The sequence below is a fragment of the Ascidiella aspersa genome, chromosome 3, assembly GCF_963924565.1.
Source record: "Ascidiella aspersa chromosome 3, kaAscAspe10.2, whole genome shotgun sequence".
Taxonomy (NCBI): domain Eukaryota; kingdom Metazoa; phylum Chordata; class Ascidiacea; order Phlebobranchia; family Ascidiidae; genus Ascidiella; species Ascidiella aspersa.
The window spans coordinates 27,430,199-27,450,128 of record NC_139449.1 but is presented as its reverse complement, the minus strand read 5'-3'; the positions used below and the strand labels follow the sequence as shown (position 1 = coordinate 27,450,128).

Sequence of the window (19,930 nt, the reverse complement as noted above, 5' to 3'; positions counted from 1 at the left end):
GTGCAAAAGGTATCGCGCTGCGATACCAATTGACGTCATTGCTATACTTAAACAAGCTAAATATATGGTTGAAACGTTCAAAGGTAATTTTTCCGAATTATTAAGCCAAAATTACCTTTAGAGTGATTAACTTTAGTTACCTTTAGTTTTCAACCTACTATTTTGTGATAAACTTACCCTTTAAGATAAAAATCTCTGCTTTCGATGGCAAATTATTGCTGAAATCCCTATATTAGTTTAGCATCGGATCAGGACCGATACCACCCTTGTATCGGACGATACTGACACTGCCACTTGGCATCGGGACTCTGCTCCAATCTTGTATTATCATTAGTCTACTGTAAGATCTCTTTCGTTTGTCAGCCTCCTAATTTCCGCTCTTACACTGGTACACGATTCAAAACCTCAACGTGATATTTTTACAAATACGGAATGTGAAACGACGTATAAGGCGCTGAACATAAAATAATTCAAGCAATAATATGCAGTGGCTCAAAGGTATAGAAACTCAATTGGTCGTTGTTCACAGAATACTGTTCATTGTGTGGTCTAGGGTTATGTAAAATAAGCCGACCGGCTTGTACAATTTCCTCAAGGCAGTATTAAAATACCAACGGGTATAAGCGTACCATGCGTTGGCTTTCATTTATACTGTAATACTATAAAAAATTATCAGAAGTGTTGCGCTACTTGCATATGTTGAAGGCAACACTCTTTCCAGAAACCTAAAAATTGGCGTTTTGCCCTTATTATTTAAAAAAGTAACGTGGCGTTGCAAGGACAGGTTCAGGTCATATCATTTTCGAATTAAAATTTTTGATAACAAAATGGTAATTAAAGTGTTTTTTGACGTACAGTTTATGGCACGATACCGTACCTTAAATTGTAGTTTCAAAAACTGATTTGTATTTAAAATTTACATACAGCCTATAACATGTGAGACTTGAATGCAGGCCTACACTATTCACGAGATAACTGATGGCATTATTGTAGCTACTTTACCACCTTGCCGTGTAGTTGTAGGGTGACTGCAAAGTTATAATTGATAGCCTATGTTTTGTAAAATTCTTGCCGCGGGTTTGCTTACATTTTTGAGTATGCCGCAGGCGAAAAGAGTTTAAGAGTGGTCTAAATCGAGAAAAAAAAAGATCGATTTGTTTTGGGTATTGGGGCATTTTTAACATAACTGTTATCACTGACAACAGCTCCTGTTTAGGACCGAATTCGACGCATTGGGTTAAATCCACGTCTGACACAGGTATCGACAAAATTGCGGACTTGGCAGTAGGCTAGTCTCAGCGTAGCTTTAGGACAGCGGAAGATAACGTTTGACCAAAGCTTAGAAGCTCCTCAAAAAAAAATCAATGGACGATCGTTAGGCGACAAAATGCAGCCAAACGTTTTACACGGACTTCTTTCCGTAGGTGAGGTTTTGGTAATGTATTCCTTGCGCGTCGGGCTGCGACTGCATATGCATGTAAAGTCCCGATTCGCGGTCTTTTTGCTTCATCGAGGACACTCCCTTTACGGGGGGAGTCGGTTTCTTTTTCTTGATGCCTTTCTCAGGTGATGGAACTTTGTTCATTGAACAGTAGCTTTCTCCGGACGAAGAGCGCTCGGACGGCCTCGAAGTTGGATTGTCGTACAGGGAGTTCTTCTGGTCGACCAGGTCGAATGTGGGCGAGGTAGGCACCGCGTACCATCCGTCGTCGTTGTCGATTGAACCTAAAATTACGGTTGGGAAATTTTACGTGTTTGTTTAGGTATTCCTGTGTACTGCTGCAGACACACTTATCGTATCTGTTTTATCTGTTGAACATCAGTTTCTAATAATGATTCTGTTATAACACCCTGAACGAGAAAACAGTTTTTTCCGGGGTCATTTTCTGTATTTTTTACAATTCTAACTAGGCCAACTAATTAAAAAACGAATCCAAGTTTTACACCTAGTTTGTTTGCGTTCAGAGAAAATCTTTTTGACCTAAAGAAAGCTGGAAATACAACAAAGGAAAATTCAATTATTTAATATACATCTGAAATTCTGAATGCATTTTATTGCGCTTGGCGAGAATTCATGGCGTCTTTTTTACGAATACAACACATTTTTAACGGACTTACGTTTTAGCCCAATTTACAAAATTAGTAAAGCATACCCAACTATATACAAGGTTTGGTTGTGGTAAAGAGCAATCGTCACGAAGTTTTAAAACAGTGTTAAAAAGTGCTAGTTATTTGTGTGATTAAATTTGCCTTTAATGAATTCAATTAATAAAAGAGTGCAATTAAAATAGTTATTAAATAACTACAAGCCATCTGATGTAGCTTCGTTTTTCTCCTAAAGTACCGTTACAAAGCAATTACTTTGATTCAATTCTTACCATTCGCACGATCAATGACGAGAGGGTCGATAGAAACTTTGAATGAGGAATCTGGCAATATGCGACCTCTTCCTTCAGCTGTAAAATTAGGGCAATAGATTTGTTATAAACTCAAAGCGACATGCTTGTATCTGCTGTTAAAGCGTCGGTCTATAATCTCTTTTCAAAAGGGCGATTTTAAAGTAAAAACACAATGGACTTACAAATCGGTAGAGTTTAAGATTGTTTGATGTTAGAAAACTTAATCGTCAAAAATGATCTAATTTTGGAATGTTTTTTGCGATACCTGAGTTGCCCCCCCTCTTAAAAGGTGATTCGAGTGTGTTGGGTAAAAAGGCCACGTCGCCGTTTGTCGGAGAAGCGTAATCGGATTCCAACACCGTATCAGCTGCATTAGCAGTGTCGACATCTTCCCCGTTACACGAGGCAAACTTTTCGTTAATAGAGGACGGACATTGGTAGTGATTGGCTTGGGGTGTTCCTCCAAACACGTCGTCGTCATTTTCTAACTCTGTCGGGTCGACTTTTGACGACACGATTGACTCTCGTTGTTTAGGCGGGATCGCTGGCTGACGAACTGGTTCGGTACACTCTGCAGCTTTTAATATGGAAATGCGTTATAATAAACTGTAAAAAACAAATGAGGTAGCAGGGTTTTTATAGCAGTTTTTCTAAGCAGTTGAAAGGTATTTTTACCGCGATTAAAAATTATGTTTTTTAAACAAGTTCGCATAAATGTCCGGTTACTGTACCGTTGCGCATACTCCAAATTGAATTAAAAGCTCATTTGGACAAAATTATTGCCCAAGATGCATGGCAATGTATAAATTATCGCGCAGGTTAGCTGCATATATTCATCAGTACAAATATTCTTTTTTACACTCACTTGGTGTCATGCGGAAGCTTAAAGGTTGATAAAAGTATATTTTAAGTTGTTAACCAACTTACCGGACTGTTTCTCTGGCTGCAATTTTCTCGGTGCAACTGGCGGGGGAAGGCTGCTAATGGCCGCTAGAGGATTATTTATACTTGGCGACGACTCTTTGCTTTTCTTGCCGAAAAATCCCATCCGACCCTTCTTCTTTTCTTTTTTCTGGTCCACGGAAGCCGACTGTTTCGGTGAGTCTAACACGAGTTTTGAGGTTGAGGCTCTCTTCAGATCTGTAAATGGTGTATAATTACACATTAGGTCTACTCATGAGGCAAATTGAAGAATTCTAGCTCATGTGATTCTTGATATAAACTGTGGAGCGTAAACATAATACCATATTTGTTTGTGATTAGGATGCCAATAACAAGGTTATTTTCTGCTACGCTATGTTACGTTTAAAACTTAAATGCCACTATTAGGTGTTAAAAAAGTTTCAACAATTTTCAAGGGCGAGATTACAAAGTACGAAGGCATGTTTTATACTTCAGTTTTCTAGCCCACCATGGAAGTGAGGGGATCATTAAGTATTGTATACCAACTTAAGGGCCGGTTTACCCGTAACGTCCTCCGTTCGAACGTAGTCGATCTGCTGGTAGGGATTATCCATATCGCAATCCTTTTCTTGACCGCTAGGTGGCAAGCTGGGACCAGGAAGTGACGTATCTGCGGCCATCATATAAGGCTGTTCCTCTGTGCAATAAGAAAGTAAACGGTAAAATTTGTTAGAAAAACGACAATTGTACTTCTACGTGAATCAAGTTACCGCATTTTATTAGAAAACATAGCTCCCAGGCGTTTCACTTAAGCCGTTGAGCGTCTATAATTACCATAGTACACACAATGGTAAGGACCATTTTTCATGTTTTAAGCAAAAATGTCACCTTAGTGCATGTTTACATTTAAACAGCAATAACTGAAGTTCGATGGCAATATATAACACCACACAATATACTTTGTAGTTTGCACATAAAAATCATAATGTTTTTCTCAACCATTGTGCCATTCATATCTGAAACTTCGCCTTACCTAGTTGTTGCTGTGGCTTGTCTTCAAACAATTCCCGTTTAGCGGCAGCAATTGAGTCGAGACTTCCGTCAGATGTGCGCCTTCAAAAAATATGTATTGACTTGCTATTCTGTATCATTTTATGAGTTTTGGTTACAACAGAACTGCATAACACCATATTATTTCAAAACAAATTTAAATATAGGCAACTCATGGCTCGTTTGGATTTTAATACTTTTTTGATCGAATCGGTAAAATCACAAATTTTGTATAGTAAATATTAACACGCAAAATTTTCTGTAAGCTAAAAATAGTTTGGTCAATTCGCACATATCGAACTATAGGTTAGTGAGGAGAAAATGATGTTACGCCTACCTGTGTGGGTGATAGTTCCTGGTCCCTGTCGCCAACTCTTCTGCGCTGAAGAACGGAATTTCGACATACGTGTTTTCTCGGGGCTTTAAAGAATTTACAAAAATACGTGTCAATTTACAGTTTTACGTAAACTAAAAAAAATCTGTATTATGTTTTCAATATGTCTAAACTTATTTTGTAAATAGGTTTCAGCCCAAAGGCGGCGTGCGTCTTATCGCATGCCCGAAAATAAAAGTTTTGACAACTTTAACTATATTCAAAAGCGTTTTGCGTAAATCAATAACATCTTACAAGTGTACATAAAGTGCCAGATTTAGGCTTGTTTCAATAAACCAGATACCGATAAGAACGCTATAATCTATGTCAGGCCTCAAGTTAATACTGGATTTTATTAAATACATTTTACTTCTTTAAAGCAAAGAGTCATCGTGTGTTTCATTCACGTTTTGGATAAAACTAATTACCACGATGGAAATAGGAAACCAAAGCTTTATTTACGTGGCGGTCAGATCGACTTCGCTCAGTTTTTTAAAAGCAGCTATTTTTTTCAATGACCGGTATTGTTACAATTATCGTGAAGCCTCTCACCCGTTCCAACCATTCTGGTTCGTCAAGCATCGGTCTGAACACCACTTCTTCATGGGAAACCGCCATATGACCGTGTCCTTTCCTTCTTCTTCGAACAAGAATGACAGCGGCAAGCACAAGGACAACAATCAACACGATGAGACCGATGCCGATTAGGAGAAATGGAACCCTGGTTGAGGATCGTATTCTTTAAGTATTTGTCAACTGTAATATGGTGTGTCGCGTTGTTTAAGGATCCAATGGTGTATAACTATGAATGTGAAAGGCTCATACCGATGCTTTTTTATACAATTTTGAAATCAGTATGCTGTTGCTACCAGGCATGGTATACTAAAACGAAGCTCTTGTGATTGCTTGTACTGTACAATGAGGTTGCTTGTACTAACAGATTGAGCAAGCATTGGCGTATGGTTGTTTCTCGACTCGCTCCTCTCTGAGCCTGCGCTAGCTTAGTTGGTAGAGCGACGGTCCCGGCTTGACCGGAGGTCGTGAGTTCCAACCTCACTACAGGCTCGTTGTTTTTTTAGTCTGCACTGCTTGCATCATAGATCAACAGATTTGGTGAGTTTGCAATGGCTTTCGGTGTACCAGAAGAGTTTCTTAATTTTAAACACACTTGCGCGACAATACATAACACAGGTCATGCCTTTACGACTTACGTGGATATAAACGAAACAGTCATTACTCTTACTCAGCCCCCCAAAAAAACTTCTAGTTCAGGTTAATACAGGTTGCTTGACATAACAGTTTCCCTAATAAAAATGCAAATAACAGTTATTAGGCAAAAATTGTAGTGGAAATAACATTAAACTTAGATTGCTTAAAACCCTCACTATACTGCCTTCAACTTACCAGCCTTGTTCGCGTTTTTGTTCCTTGGACTCTAACACGGAGTCTTCGGTTTTGTTCCCGAAATCACCTAAAGAAGAGATGAGTCGTACGTGAAAATTCTTACGGTATATGGTATATTTTTGACATTTACATTCCCAGGCTAAATCAATATACTTTAACAAACATATTTCCATCGACACTTTTATACTTTAAATGTTTTGCTCTATTAGATTTGTAATGGTTTGGAACGGGTGCGTTTAAAAAATGATGTCAAAGTTCTGTTTATTAAATTACAAGCTATAAGCTTTTATGAGGAATTGCTTAATAAGTATTCTTTACTAACCAGTGGTTGTGAAGGCTGTGCTGTCAATTTTGCTCGACGTAAGCAAAATGGTTGTTGGTGGCAGCTTGGTCGTAGTTGGACCTGCGGTAAATTGCAACTTAGGATGTTGGGTGCTACGTGAACAGGCAAATTAGATTTAACATTTAGATTATTTTAGTAGATTAAATGTCTAGTAGGCTATCGGCATTACAAAAAAATAGGAGCCCTTTTTCAAATGCATTGTGTGTAAACAAGCAACAATAATGTGAATATTTGTATAATCATGCAAATAGCACTTATTGCCACGTTTTACTTAATCGTTTCTAAAACTGTGTTTTTGGTTGTATATTTTTGCTGAAATGTATGCTTTCCCGCATAAAGTTCGTGTAACATCGCTCATTTTGATATATTTAGTTGAAGAATCTAATGGAGATCCTTTGAAGAAAAAAAATGTCCCTATGGAAGAGGGATTAAACATAAAGTGGCATTTTCTGGGTGACTAAAGGGGACTTTAAGTAAAAACTGTCTTTAAAAAAAATATAAAAAAAAATTCGAAGAGAGGCATCTTATTGTTCAAAAAGTAACCTTACGCGACTTTTTGTTCTTAGCCAGAGCATACGTGACATGCTTCACCCTGTTGATTTGCAAAATCAAACAGGTCAACGAGGCAAAAGACACAGACAAAAACAAAACCGTAAGGCAAACCGCCGTTCCGCAGATGACTCACAGCGACTCGGAGCAAAATAAGGAAGAAAACGGAAGAGATACCTAAGTCATAAGACTGCAACGTGCTGACAGTCACAATCAGGCGAACTTTGGAACTTTGTTAAGCGTTTGCCTCTAATGCTTATAAACTTTCCAAATTGGGAGTGCCTGATAAGCGATTCTTTCTGATAATGCTGTATGACGAAGGCGAGTGAAACCTGTTGCGTGTAGGTTAAACTTGTGCGCGTTAGAAAGTGGTTTAACGAAATGTTCGTTGTTGTGTTTGCGTATCATGCAATGGATTGTTAATAAAGCCGTTAAATCGGTCTGTAACCTTCTATAGTGAGAACGCGTGGAAATGAAATTACCATTGTTGTTGGGTATATGCGCCAACAGTTTACGACAAAACTCATGATACAGCAATTGCAAGCGTTTTATGCTTGTTCTTATTTATTATCTTCACGTGAAAGGAAATCATCGCAGGAACATCGCTTCAGTAACATAATCAACCCGGTACGCGGTAAATGTTATTTTATTACCAGGTCATATCGCTTTTTCATCAATCTATCCTTAAATCTGCTACAAAGAATTTATACTAAGATTTCAGTTGCATAATAGTGCATGTCATTGAACGACAACCCCAGGTCTTCTAAGGTTACTTGTTTTAAACGTCTCGTTAAGAACATTTTTCATCGTTCTTCCGGTACGCAAATTTTTATACTTTCAATCCATGGCAACAATCGCTGTTACAATTAAAAGTGACCAAAATGTCACGCGCTACCCAAATGACGCGTAATAACGCCACGTTTGCGCTGGTTATAAACGAAAGTGTTTAAATCAAGAATGATTGAGTTACTTAGTGCACGTTGCAGGCTGTGCATGTTTTGAACAGGGTCATAGCAGGAATTAAGGCATCTTTTTTGCAAGAACAGCACGTGAACAAAATGACGCAGCATCCAAAATAAACCGGTCAAGTAGGGTTGCCAAAATGAAAAAACTCAAGATTTGGCCGGCGAGGCCGAAGAGTTGCCATGCAGCGTGGAAGCAATCCTTACAGTTGGATACATCGCAGTACTCCCAACGCTCGGCGGTCGTCGTGTAGCACCAGGGCTTGGGGTCGCGGTCAGGAGTGCGACAGAAGTTGTGATCAGCCGGGGCGGGGCGAAAATTGGGCTTGTGAGGAGAATTCGAGTCCCAGCGCTGGCAGGTGTAGCCACTCTCCGTCACGGAGCAGTTGCCGGCGTACGGGAAAGCGTCCATATTCATTGGTGTGGGCGCGGGGCCCGGGATTGTAACGGACGCCGTCCTTGCCTCTGCGCACAGTCGCAATGACGGGGCGGGTTACATGGCGCGCAGGTCGGGGTTAGGGAGTGGAGCAAAAAATATTTTGTCAATATACATGTTCTTGCCCAGAATTGCGACAAAAAAGCACGGCCCCGTAAAGCGATATAACGGAAAACAACTTCCAACACAAAAAGGCACGTGATTTCGAAAATTGGCATTACGCAAACCCGATTATTTATCAAGACTTGACTGGAGTTTAATTACAGTCGGTAATTTTGTACAATATTTAAAAAAAATTGCCGAAAACTGAAAAGTATAGTCTATTGTAAACACGTCAATATTTCAAACGCGTTTAATTCTCACATTGCTTGTATTTCATGCTCTGGCATGCGCAGTTTTGATCGCATATACTTACCCGCGGGATTGGTCTTTGCGAACTTCGAACTGGCCGCGCTACTCACTGACGTCATAGGCGTCGTTGACGTCACGACAGGTCCGGAAGTGGACGCGAGTTGTGTCACCGCCATAGTTGAGGTCGTTGGTACGGGTGACGTAACAGCAGTGGTCGGTGACGTAATGGGTTGGCTGGGTGACCTCGTTGGTATTTTGCTTGTTGTACTGGTGGAAGTTGTGGTAGTGTCGGCAGAGCCTATATGCACACACGAACAGTCCAGATTCATCGCGGAGTGATGAATGAGGCAAAATCATGCAACGCAAATTGACAAACACTGCAATCACCTCTAAAAGCAATTACGGCATGCTTTAAAGCGTATGTGCTTTCCCCACCTGCGATCGTCCACACAGCCTTGAATCCCTTGCGCACGAAATGGCTGTCCGAGCTGAATTCCAGCGTGAGATGGTTACTTCTCGACATGAGCGGCTGTGGCTTGTGGAGGCCGCAATATTTTTTCCCATTGTTAGTCGTTCCGACTCCCGTGCCACCTGCAAAGAGACCACAGAGCTTTACCTCTTGGACAAGAATTGTTATCAGATGCTTCCTGTAGCAAACGAGCGAACGTTGAAGCATTGAATATCTTCCAGCGCTTGTTTTATCAGACTTGTAATGCTCTTGCACACATGAAGTGTAAAATTAGTTCTAAAGACTTTTCGTTCGTTGCAAAACGACAGTTGTTCTAATCGGATAAGCGGTCTGACACACAACGCACAAATTTACTATCCCCTAAAAACAAATTCGACAATATAATCAATATATAAATTCGATAATATAAAGAAAAAATAATAAATTTCAAAGCCAAAAAGGTCGAGTAGATCGACAGCATCTTGATTACGACGTTTCGATACGAACTTGTATCATCTTCAGTTAGTGTGGCTAAAAAGCAAATCAAAGCATCACTTATAAAAGGTAGGACGCAATTGTTATCATCTGAGTTTTTACAGTTGGAGCCTTTTATAAGTGATGCTTTGATTTGCTTTTCAGTCACACTAACTGAAAATGATACAAGTTCGAATCGAAACGTCTTAATCAAGATGCTGTCGATCTACTCGACCTTTTTGGCTTTGAAATTTATTGTTAAGCTACATTACAGATCCGTGCATGGTGTACCCAAATAAAGAAAAAAGGATCAGAAAAGGTAGCCCAAACAACACTTACCGCTTTCGGACGAAATGGACAAATAGTCGCTGAAACATTGCGATGTTTGCTGGATGTTAAAGTCAACAAAAGTCAGAAGGATTTTTGAGCCGGGCGGAGTTCTGATGGTCGTTACGCATTTTGTGTCTATGGGATAGTCCGCTGGGTAGCCAGGTGACATAACGACTCCCCGGGACCCTTCCAGGGAGGCGCTGCATACTGGGAGAAAAATATAGGTTTGGTTAAATATGCAAGCTGTGTGGAATTTTCATTTAGGCTATACGGGTTTAGCCCGTGGCGTAGGTTGTAACCTTGTAGAAGCTATTTCTTCAATTATTAGTATTGAAAACCGGCAAGAAGCCTCTTTATTACTTTTAGTTTGCAGCTGTCTTTGTTCATTTAAAAAGCAATAAATTAAGTTTTAACTAGAATAACGATACTGCAATATCGACGTAATCTGCGAAACTGTATACTTTTCGAGATTAAAGTAAGATTTTACATTTGATTTTAACAATGCCAACTATATGCATTATATAATATTACCAATTATTTGGAAAGGTTGGCCAAATAATCACACTATATAGATTCTATTCAGGCTTTCTTACGCCTAAAACTACAGGTTTCGCAAATCAGGCCCATCTCAAATCAATTACAAACAAAATGTATTCAGTATTACTTTTCCAAGCAAAAAAACTGCCACAACTTACGCGCTTTGTAGTAGATCGAAAATCCCGGCAGCTGAACGGCGTAGTCGGACTTGAACTTTATTAGGACGTGCGTTTCGCCATTCGCGCTCGCGTTAACGTCGACGATGTTCGAAGGAAGCTCCGCTACACTGCTCGCGCAAAGCTGGGAGATTCTTCGTGGTTTGCCGTCCGGACTCACTTGGTAAATATCGAGGGTGTCGTAGCTGAAGTGAAATCAATTCGCTTGTAATTCATGCGATATTTCTATGTTTCTTTGGTTAATTATTATTATCGGCCCGACCTTACGGCGTAACTTAGATCCTATAGATTGCCTAACATGCTCAAATAAATAGCATAGTATAGGCGACAAGTGTATACAGTTAAATACGTTTAACCACGTTCAAATGTAAAAAGGTAATCATAAAAATATTTTTTTGATGTACGAACAGCATTTACCCTGACCGGTTTGGGTTTTACGAGTACGACGTTCTTACTCGCCAGTTACACAGTTAACGCTTTAGACGCCCAATTTATTTTTTTTATTGATTTATTGATATTTTATTGAAAAAATATTAATTATTCACCAAAGCTGTTTTTCACAGGTCACATGCCGTTTGTGCAATTTTTAGACTTCTAGCATGTGACACAATTTTCTAGCGTTTTTTATTTTAAACCATTCAAGGAAAGCTTAATTGGTGATACATTTTATGAAACTCTAATAGCACACTAATGCTTGAAATAAAAAGTTCCGGTTTCATTTACCAGGGCCTTCGTCAAGGAAACGCTATAAACCGTTCGATGCCGGAACGCAAATTACTCACAAAAGTCGGCAGAATCGAGTCCAACTTTTCACTGCCTCTTTTATTACTATTACGCTGTATCAACAAAATAGAAAGGCGGGCGAGAAATAAAATAGCACCTATTAAGAAGCGAAAGGTTGGTCTAAAAGGCCAGTCCACCTAACTTTATGAATTGCAAGATTTTCGACCTTAAATTTATTGCCTCTTTTGAGTCTTACGAAAAAAACTTACCAGCGCCCGGCGGCCCCCATCGAAACCTCCTTATTTTCGAGGTGCTCAATCTCGAGCCGCATGCCGCGACCAACGCTGATTTTCACCGACCAAACGCAGCTCGTGTTCTTGGGGTAGTTCCTAGGGTAGTTGGGGGACCTGACCCGGCCGGAGCCGCTTCCCGAGAGCGACGTGACGCCGCAGACTGGGTTTGACGCTCCGGTCCCACTTTGAATCAAGTAGCTCAAGGCCACACTGAAAAACAAAGCACGATGCAAGTTTACAGAGAGAGTAGGGGCCTCGGGTGGATTTTTTTGCATTGCAAGCACAAAGTTTAAATCGAAGAAGTAAGCAATAAAAAGTTGCAAACACAGAATCTTAGGCAGTTTGTATATATAAAGGTATCTATTTTAAAGGGGAAGTTCCTTCTCTTGAAAGTAGCCCGAGAAGTTTTTTATGAAGTGCGGAAGCTTGTTGTAGTAATTGGTTTTATTAAATATCAAGCATGAATAGCTTTAAACTGGGTGCGTGCTCTGAAATATGTGTTGACCCGTTTAAACATGCTCAGAGGATCTGTGTATTAATCTAGTCATGTGTATAGTCAGTCATGCGTCTAATACGCGATAGGTTAGGGGTCCAAATATGGATTCAACGCGGCGATATTTTACTCCCTTACGTAATAACTTGGGTAGGATACGGTCGATAATAGCAAACTCTATGGTTAGCAAAAATTATATTTTCGTCTATATCCTTATACGGAACCGATTGAGCAACGGTTGACGAAGCAAAACGATTCTGCCAAGCCGTGCATCGCGGAAAGTACCGAAGAACAATGAATGATGCTCATGCTTGCGACACCTTTAATAGGAAGGAGCCAATCTATCACATCATCATCAAATTTGACGAGTTTTTTTTATCAGCGATACCACGTCATTACAAAAATATTCCTGAATCTATCGATCAGTCAATTTGTATCAGCTTGATCGTTCATTAAATTAAGTGATTTATTTTATGGCCAAACTAGCAAGAAAAACGTTCGAAAAAGTGAGTTCACTTTGATCGTTTTAAACCCGCCTGAATACCAACACATTTTAACGTTTAGCTTCAATTTTATTTTAAATACTGTTACGGTTACTTAGGGCATTTTGCATGTTTATTTAGATAAATAATCAAGCTTCGTTCCACGGGTCCAATTAAATTATGTGAGCATCACTAGTTCACACCAACATGGATAATATTGCGATACTTTCATTAACGTTTATATCGATTAAAACTCTGCGGTACTTACCCGATCCGAAGAATAAGAATGTCGAAACGTCGAATATTCAACATACTTAAACTTAAAAACAGTAAAGCTTCATTCACGAATTATGGCGTACGGATTAAGTTCTGCAAAAAGTGTAATGAACAATACTGTATCAAAACAACCACCATAACAAAAATAGTTATTTTGCATGAATAACATTTTACTTAGCACAACTTATGCAAAAGTGAAACTTTAAAAGCTTTCTAAAGACAAATATTTAACGTTGTCTGGGGGCCGCCGCAAATACCACAGTTGAGTTTCTGGGATGTACAGCGATTTAAACCTGTATGTTTACGCTATGATGTGCGTGATGTCGTTCCAAAACTTTGGCGAAAAATGAAATATGTTTATAAAGGTTATCATGTGCAAAAAAATAGCGAAGCAAAACACTTGTGCCTAACAAGGTGAAGGGCACGCGACGCGTTAGTATTCCTAAAGATCAGAATGTTACAGTTGTTTATAAAATGCAGACAACGTTCCAACGAAACTATGTTGCGCTAACCGCAAAGCCTTAAAGCTGGCCTACATCTCAAATAAAAAACAAACGAACAGAACTATCAATACGCACAGTTTTGTAGTTTCATAGACTTAAGTCCGAAAATCAGTGCTGTAAACGTTTTACACCTAACCAGCATGACGCTACACCCAGACGTCAATTAAATATCAAATCTACCCTACTGCTGGCTGCATAGAGTCGAACATCTTTGGCCTAACAAGCGAGCACTGCTTATTTTCCCACCGAGTCTCCCTGGGCACCAGCCTATATAGATAACAAGCCGCAAGCGCGACTAGTTCTCACAGCTTTGTAGCGCCAGCAGAAAAGATGAGCTGACCTACAACTTGCGCGTAAACGGAGCTTCGGATAATACTTTGTATTCGGTGCGTGCGGTTGCTGCGATATTTTCCGCAGCCGGCAACACTGTCAGCAAAAGGCGCGCGTCTTAAAAATGGGTCGTAACCGTTTTAAACAGTATCTTAAGTAATCCGAACTAGTTTTTACATCGCTCTACCTCCCTTTGCTGACTTGAAATCATAAACTCTAAAGCAGTCGACCCCGTTTACAAACTTACCGTCGTGCCCCTTTTTTCTACTGGGGTTTGGAATTTGGCCAATCCGAGTGAACTATATCTAGCCTGAACAGCTACTTCCTGGTAGAAGTGGCGCGACCAAAGAAAAATATGGGCGCCCGTCTGACCATAACAATTCCCTCTAGATAGAACGAATTGTTTAGCACGAAAGACCTCACGTTTGTTTAGGTACTCGGCGGCAAACTCAAATATAACCTTTGATTTTAGCGAATGTGAAAAACAGTTTGCCATGACATTTTCAGAAATCTTACACCCGCAGACACCTTTTGCAGTTCTTTTACAGTTTTTAGGTTTTAGTGTGTTTCATTCAAAAGTATAAGAAATCAATAAAAAACATTAATAATTTAAATTTTACCGGAATGTTCTATACGTCGTGGTTGCCCACAAGGGAAATGTGGGATTTTCCATTTTCGCGGTCTCGTTAAATAATCTATTCTTTTGAAAATTTGATATTTACGATATGTTGGTATTTAACGGTATGACATTTCATTTTTATTCGCCTGAGACGCTTATATTATATATAAGATTTGGAGTGCCCTTTATTTAATGCGGTCCTTTTTGGCTTACGGCGTCCTACAGAAAAATATATTTATGTTGCAGTACCCTAAAAGAACGTCCCATAGTTGGTTAGATATTATTACAATTAACCAAACAGAAACGCTAGGACTTATCAAGTGTGCAGAAAATAGAGATTTTTTTATTTGTTGTCCTCTATCGTACACTAAACATTTTATCAAGAGGCTTATTGTATAAAGTTTCCAAAATATCTTTCGGCCAGATAAAGTATTAGAAACATTACCTTTGGGCAGGATCTGATTCCTGATTTTTTGTTTTGAGTAATAACTTTTTTGTATATGACGCCACAATTTACAACGCAAGTGTTTTATTCTCGGCGAACTGGAAAGCAATTAAGCAACTGAAAAAAATATCGCGTTAGGAAGCTGTTGTTGGTTTTATTTTTAAAGGGAACTTTACACATTGATGACATAAGTCGTTCGGACTACAACTCAACAGCTGAAAGGCAGGTAAAAAATTTGCACGTAGCAAAAAATATATCAACGATAAAATTTCGAAGAAGTTGCATTTTTTAAAGAGCCTGAATCCACACAACGCTATAGGCTGTGGTCAACTTTTACACAGTGATTTAGGGATAAACAGATTTTCTTGAAATGAGCTAAGCATTATGTAAAAAAGAGGGAAAATTAAAAAAAATGGTGGCCTAGTAGTTCTGGATCTGCCCATACCTTAAAAAATATGTTGCTGTTAACCCATCTTATTACTCCTAATTATTAAGACTTGCTCAAGCAGAATCGGCCTAACAAATAGTTTTAAACATAATAACGTAACAAATTAAGACACACGTAATAAAATTATTTTATAGCTTTAGTAAAGTTGTAGCATTATATGTTCGATAAAAAGAATATTTTATTTTTGTTACTTTAAAAAAAAATTGTACTAAAGTTTGCGAAAAATTGGATTTGTTTATTTTGTTCGTTTTAACCTTAATTACTAAGTTTAGTACAGGGCTTCGAAGCTATTTTACACAAAAAAAGGTAGCCTATACACATTGCATTCATATAGCACTTTTCTAGCAACATTAGTTTATGCTACTCATTGGAACTCGGGATGTCAGATAATATCTGACCGAAGCCCATGGGCGCCCGCACGGGGGGGTACCACCCCCCTAGAATTTTCAAAATGCTCCCCCCCCCCCCTCCCCCTAGAATTTCAAAATGCGATTATTAGTATTATTTATAAGTGTGATATGTATTACTTATGAAGGTTAAAAATATTATACATTATCCATTGCCCCCAGTGGCATATCCAGGTGGGCTGGAGTTCTTACCCCCTTTTTGTAAGTGATATTATCGTTTGTTGTTCGTTTTTGTCATGGTTTAACAAACTGTTCGAAGCGGCGTGCTTTTTAAGTAATTGGGTCACGCGTCTTAATCTAATGCGAAACCAAAATTGAGCGCAAAACGCCGTTTTTCGTCTTTTGTTTGGACGACCGTAAACGCTGGGAGTTTTTCTCTTTCATTATTTGTTTAGATTGACTATACTTAGCAAGTGTGTATTCGACAATTGACAACGCTAAGCTAAGTCAAACCTTCTTTATTTTCTTTTTGCTAAAAAACGAGTTATACGCAGTATGTTCCTCGCTGTTCGGTCTCTGCGCTAATATTCGATGTTGGTGTAACATCGACATTTGTTTAACTGAAGCAGATTCTTAAAAGGACCCCCCTTTTTGATTTTCTGGTTACGCCCCTGATTGCCCCGCCCCTGGAAAATTTTCTGCGGGCGCCCCTGCCGAAGCCGATACCCAAGGCGAAGTGGTATTATCAGTGAAGTTTTCCGATACCTGGTTGGTATCCGTGCCGATCTTTTCGTGATTATCGATGCAGCGCAGCTATATCTTGAAAGGTCAATAAATTTAAAAATAGTAGGTTAGCAACTCAATGTAACTTAACTTCTACACAAAAGCTACTTTTGGCTTAAAGCTAGAAAATAAAAATCTTTGACTGTTTTAATTTCATTAGTTTTGCTTCTTTTAGCATAGTAAGGACATATTTTGTTGATAGATCAGATCGCGATACTTTTTGCTAAAAAAACGGGTATTGGTATCGGCATAAAATTTCCAATGACATTCCTAATTGGCACTCTGCTCTCTGCGAACTGACATATTGCAGAACCAGTGTGTTTTTTAACACATTTTTGTGCGCTTTAGAATGATACGGCAGTTTTAAGATTTGTCGTTTGGAGTAGGTCCACAATGTTGGTGATTAATCAATTTAATCATTAAAAAAGCAAGGTAAAAGTACATAAAAGGCATCTTTAGTGATTATCTATCCACCCAACTGGCTGTGGCATCTGGCCTCTCTAAAGCTGCTTTGATAAATTATACGTGTAATTTGTATGAAAATTACTGTTAGACGCACAAATTAATCGATATTAAGTTCTCGTACGCCAAAAGGCTAACATTGCATATTTTCGTACAGATCATGTGTTTTTAGCCTTTATCATTTGATGTAGTAAACTTAACACCACTAAAAAGGGGATAAAAGTAGAGTTTTAGGTGGCTCGTTTAATATGTTCGTTTCCTTTTAAGCAACGATTATGTTTTTTAGTAAAAATTGGACAACCTTAAGAAAAAATTGGACGACTCGAATTACTTTCTGTAATAATAATACCTTTTATACTAACGGCTTTCCATGTAATACCGTCTCTCTTACAATAAGTTCAACTAAGCAGAACGACTGGTGAAGGTTCAATAATCTGGTCCAGTAACATAAAAACATGCTCGTGCTAATGCGAACCACCCAAACTGATTTTATCTGCTAGAATTAAATTACCGGTGCTACTAAACTGATGTGCTACGATTGCTCTTGGACACAGCTGATAACCATTTCAAGTAGCGCAGAGAGTAAAGAGTAGAAAAACATTCTTGGTACACTTAAACACAACAGCGGACTGCGATAAGTCTGGCTCATGCTGTGAAGCGAATTAGGCCGCTATAACCCAGTCAGCAAACATGATATAGACTTTGAGCACATAAACAACAAAGACATAATGTAGCGCCTTATGTATGGCGAGTGCATTAGCCAAGCGGAAAATCTCTTACATGCACAAAGTGATCGAATGCAAACATTGTGTATTGCTTATGAGTTAGAACGGAGAAAGGCATCGCGCATCTTTAGTTCGCCTTATCGTAAATCATATTTGGACAGTTATCGAAGCAAACTTAAAATAGATAACAACCGTTTCACAAGGCAACTTATATTTTTTTATGTGATAAAAATATAAATATAATTCAGGTAATAACCATCTGCATGCCTATAGTTGCAATTATATGCCCTAAAGAAGGTTGCACGAACAAGTGGTCGAAACGCTGTTAAAATTTTGGCAGCAACAGTATATTCATTGCATGCAGATAAGGCTATTTGGTTAAATTAACCACAACTCTAAACCCTGCGTAGAGATTAGGTTACCATAATTGTAGTTAATATACGTACTGTTTTAGTGGAATACTGTGAGAAAGTTGGCCAGGAACCAGATTTGCTATTTTTTTTTACATTTAGAAAAAGGTTAGCACGAATTGCTGCGAACCGGTTAAATCCTACCACCCGTTATATTTCCTTAGTTAAAATGATCATTTGGTTTATAACTTTATATGGTGCGCAATAGATAATAACTTAAAAACTTTGCCAGCTGATAATTTAATGATTTACCTAATTAACAGTGATATGGATGTTTTCACATTTCTGTATCTATACCCGATATAAAACACCTGTAATGCCAACTTTTAAGTATTCAATTATAGTTAGAACTTCACGGCAATTTTATCTAACGTCTTGTTTTAGTCCCCTATAGAATGGGTTCGTGTGATTTTTATGTCCTTACATTTAAAGTAATCTGACCAGTGGGTGTCGCTATTGATATATTTTCGTACGACTACAATTGTATTTTTTCACAACGACAATTACTTCATCACCAGATAGTTTAGAAAAAAATGAACTTAAATTAAGGACAAACTATAAGACATATAAAGCAATAGTATGTAACAGTGCTCCGCAACGGGTGTGCGGTGAAACCATGCCGGTTGTGGCGCCGCGGTGTTCTTAAAGTTTTTTTTTCATTTTTTAACGTACATTTTAGTAATTAAACACGAAAAATGTAAACCTAGACAGGCATTTTGACCATAGGCAATAAACCAGGTAAACAATTGTTAACTGTCTTTATTACTTTACATTTTTTGCCTTACGTTCGCCAAAATTCATATTACGAAATATTTTTTGACAAACTGAACTACCAGGCGATTAGCGCGTCAAAATAAACAACAATGTTTTTTAATCTTTCTAAGACTGAAAAGGAAGACCACCCATACGCTTGAAACCTATGAAATGCCATTGCAAAATAATTAACATTTTTATTCTTATTATTATCGCCCGGTTTCGCAATTAATCTTGGCTGTTGTGATGAAAAAAAAATAAAAATAAGCTACAAAGCTACAAAATACAATTGTCAGGTTACTTTTTTAAATACGTTTTATGAAAACACAAATGTCCGTCGGTCCGCTATCGCAATGAAGTACAATATATAGGACTTTGATAAGTGTAAAATATATTGAGAGGGCCGTAAAATAAAAAAAAGTTAAAGGATAAAGGCAAATTGTAAAATATAAATAAACATATTTAATCGTTTTTGTGCATTCGGCGCTTTTTGTTATGAAACGCTCCTTTTACTATTGGCTGCCTTGGGTATTTGCTTATGTTTCCATAGTCGAATAAAATATACTTAGTGGATGTGTTGCCGATTTTTTCGAGTGGAAAAAGGTGCAGAGTACTGGTCTATTATTCCATGACATTGACACCAACGACATGACAAAAGCAAATACAATAACTACCAAGGAATACGACGCTAACTCGTTGGAATAAGACCTCAACGTATCGTAAATCTATCGTAATAGGACCATGGTGGCCTATATAACACCTATGGTTCTATACTGTGGGAAGAGGGTATGGGACAATTGAAGGCTGCCGGTCTGGTGTCCACACCTGGTTTGGCCCCGCACTGGTTGCCATTTATTTTGAGTTAGAAGAATTGGAGGTATGAACTTAGGGGTGCGGTTTAGGGTAATATCGATTTATTCCGGACGTTTGACTCCCGTCCGTGTTTGGGTCTTATTCCGTTTTATACCTTGTTTCTGCTTATCAAATAATTTGGTTTTATTTTAAACTATGCTTTATTTTGACGACGATGTTGGTCTAATGTAGGTCTTATTGCTCACAGCCATGTGAATAGTATAAGACGTAAATTGTGCACACATGAATAT

At 38.5% G+C, this 19,930-nt stretch overlaps 1 protein-coding gene across 4 annotated transcripts; it reads right to left on the bottom strand.

Annotated features, from left to right (window-relative positions):
• Positions 1–402: 402 nt before the first annotated feature.
• LOC146161278 (uncharacterized) lies at positions 403–13,097 on the bottom strand. Of its 4 annotated transcripts, none has more exons than XM_083384474.1 (17): positions 12,995–13,097; positions 11,728–11,961; positions 10,718–10,920; positions 10,032–10,229; positions 9,206–9,361; positions 8,835–9,068; positions 6,452–6,532; positions 6,130–6,196; positions 5,278–5,446; positions 4,690–4,772; positions 4,336–4,415; positions 3,865–3,999; positions 3,327–3,539; positions 2,665–2,976; positions 2,379–2,456; positions 1,947–1,991; positions 403–1,725 (listed from the first exon to the last, which is right to left on the bottom strand). In XM_083384474.1, exons 1-17 carry the CDS (start codon positions 13,036–13,038, stop codon positions 1,403–1,405), a joined length of 2,655 nt encoding a protein of 884 aa, XP_083240600.1. In that variant the 5' UTR covers positions 13,039–13,097; the 3' UTR covers positions 403–1,402. The 4 variants fall into 4 exon arrangements, with proteins under 4 accessions (XP_083240600.1, XP_083240598.1, XP_083240599.1 ...); XM_083384472.1 differs by lacking the exon at positions 8,835–9,068 and adding an exon at positions 8,191–8,448; XM_083384473.1 differs by lacking the exon at positions 8,835–9,068 and adding an exon at positions 8,191–8,448 and having other exon boundaries at positions 2,665–2,970.
• Positions 13,098–19,930: the final 6,833 nt, after the last annotated feature.

What these genes read in the sequence shown, in the direction of transcription:
- LOC146161278 (XM_083384472.1), bottom strand. Translation starts at nt 13,038, where the DNA reads ATGTTGAATATTCGACGTTTCGACATTCTTATTCTTCGGATCGG. An exon ending in GTCCATTTCGTCCGAAAGCG is followed by an intron (nt 9,362 to 10,031) that starts GTAAGTGTTGTT and finishes GTCTCTTTGCAG; the next exon opens with GTGGCACGGGAGTCGGAACG. An exon ending in GTACTGCGATGTATCCAACT is followed by an intron (nt 6,533 to 8,190) that starts GTAAGGATTGCT and finishes AATTTACCGCAG; the next exon opens with GTCCAACTACGACCAAGCTG.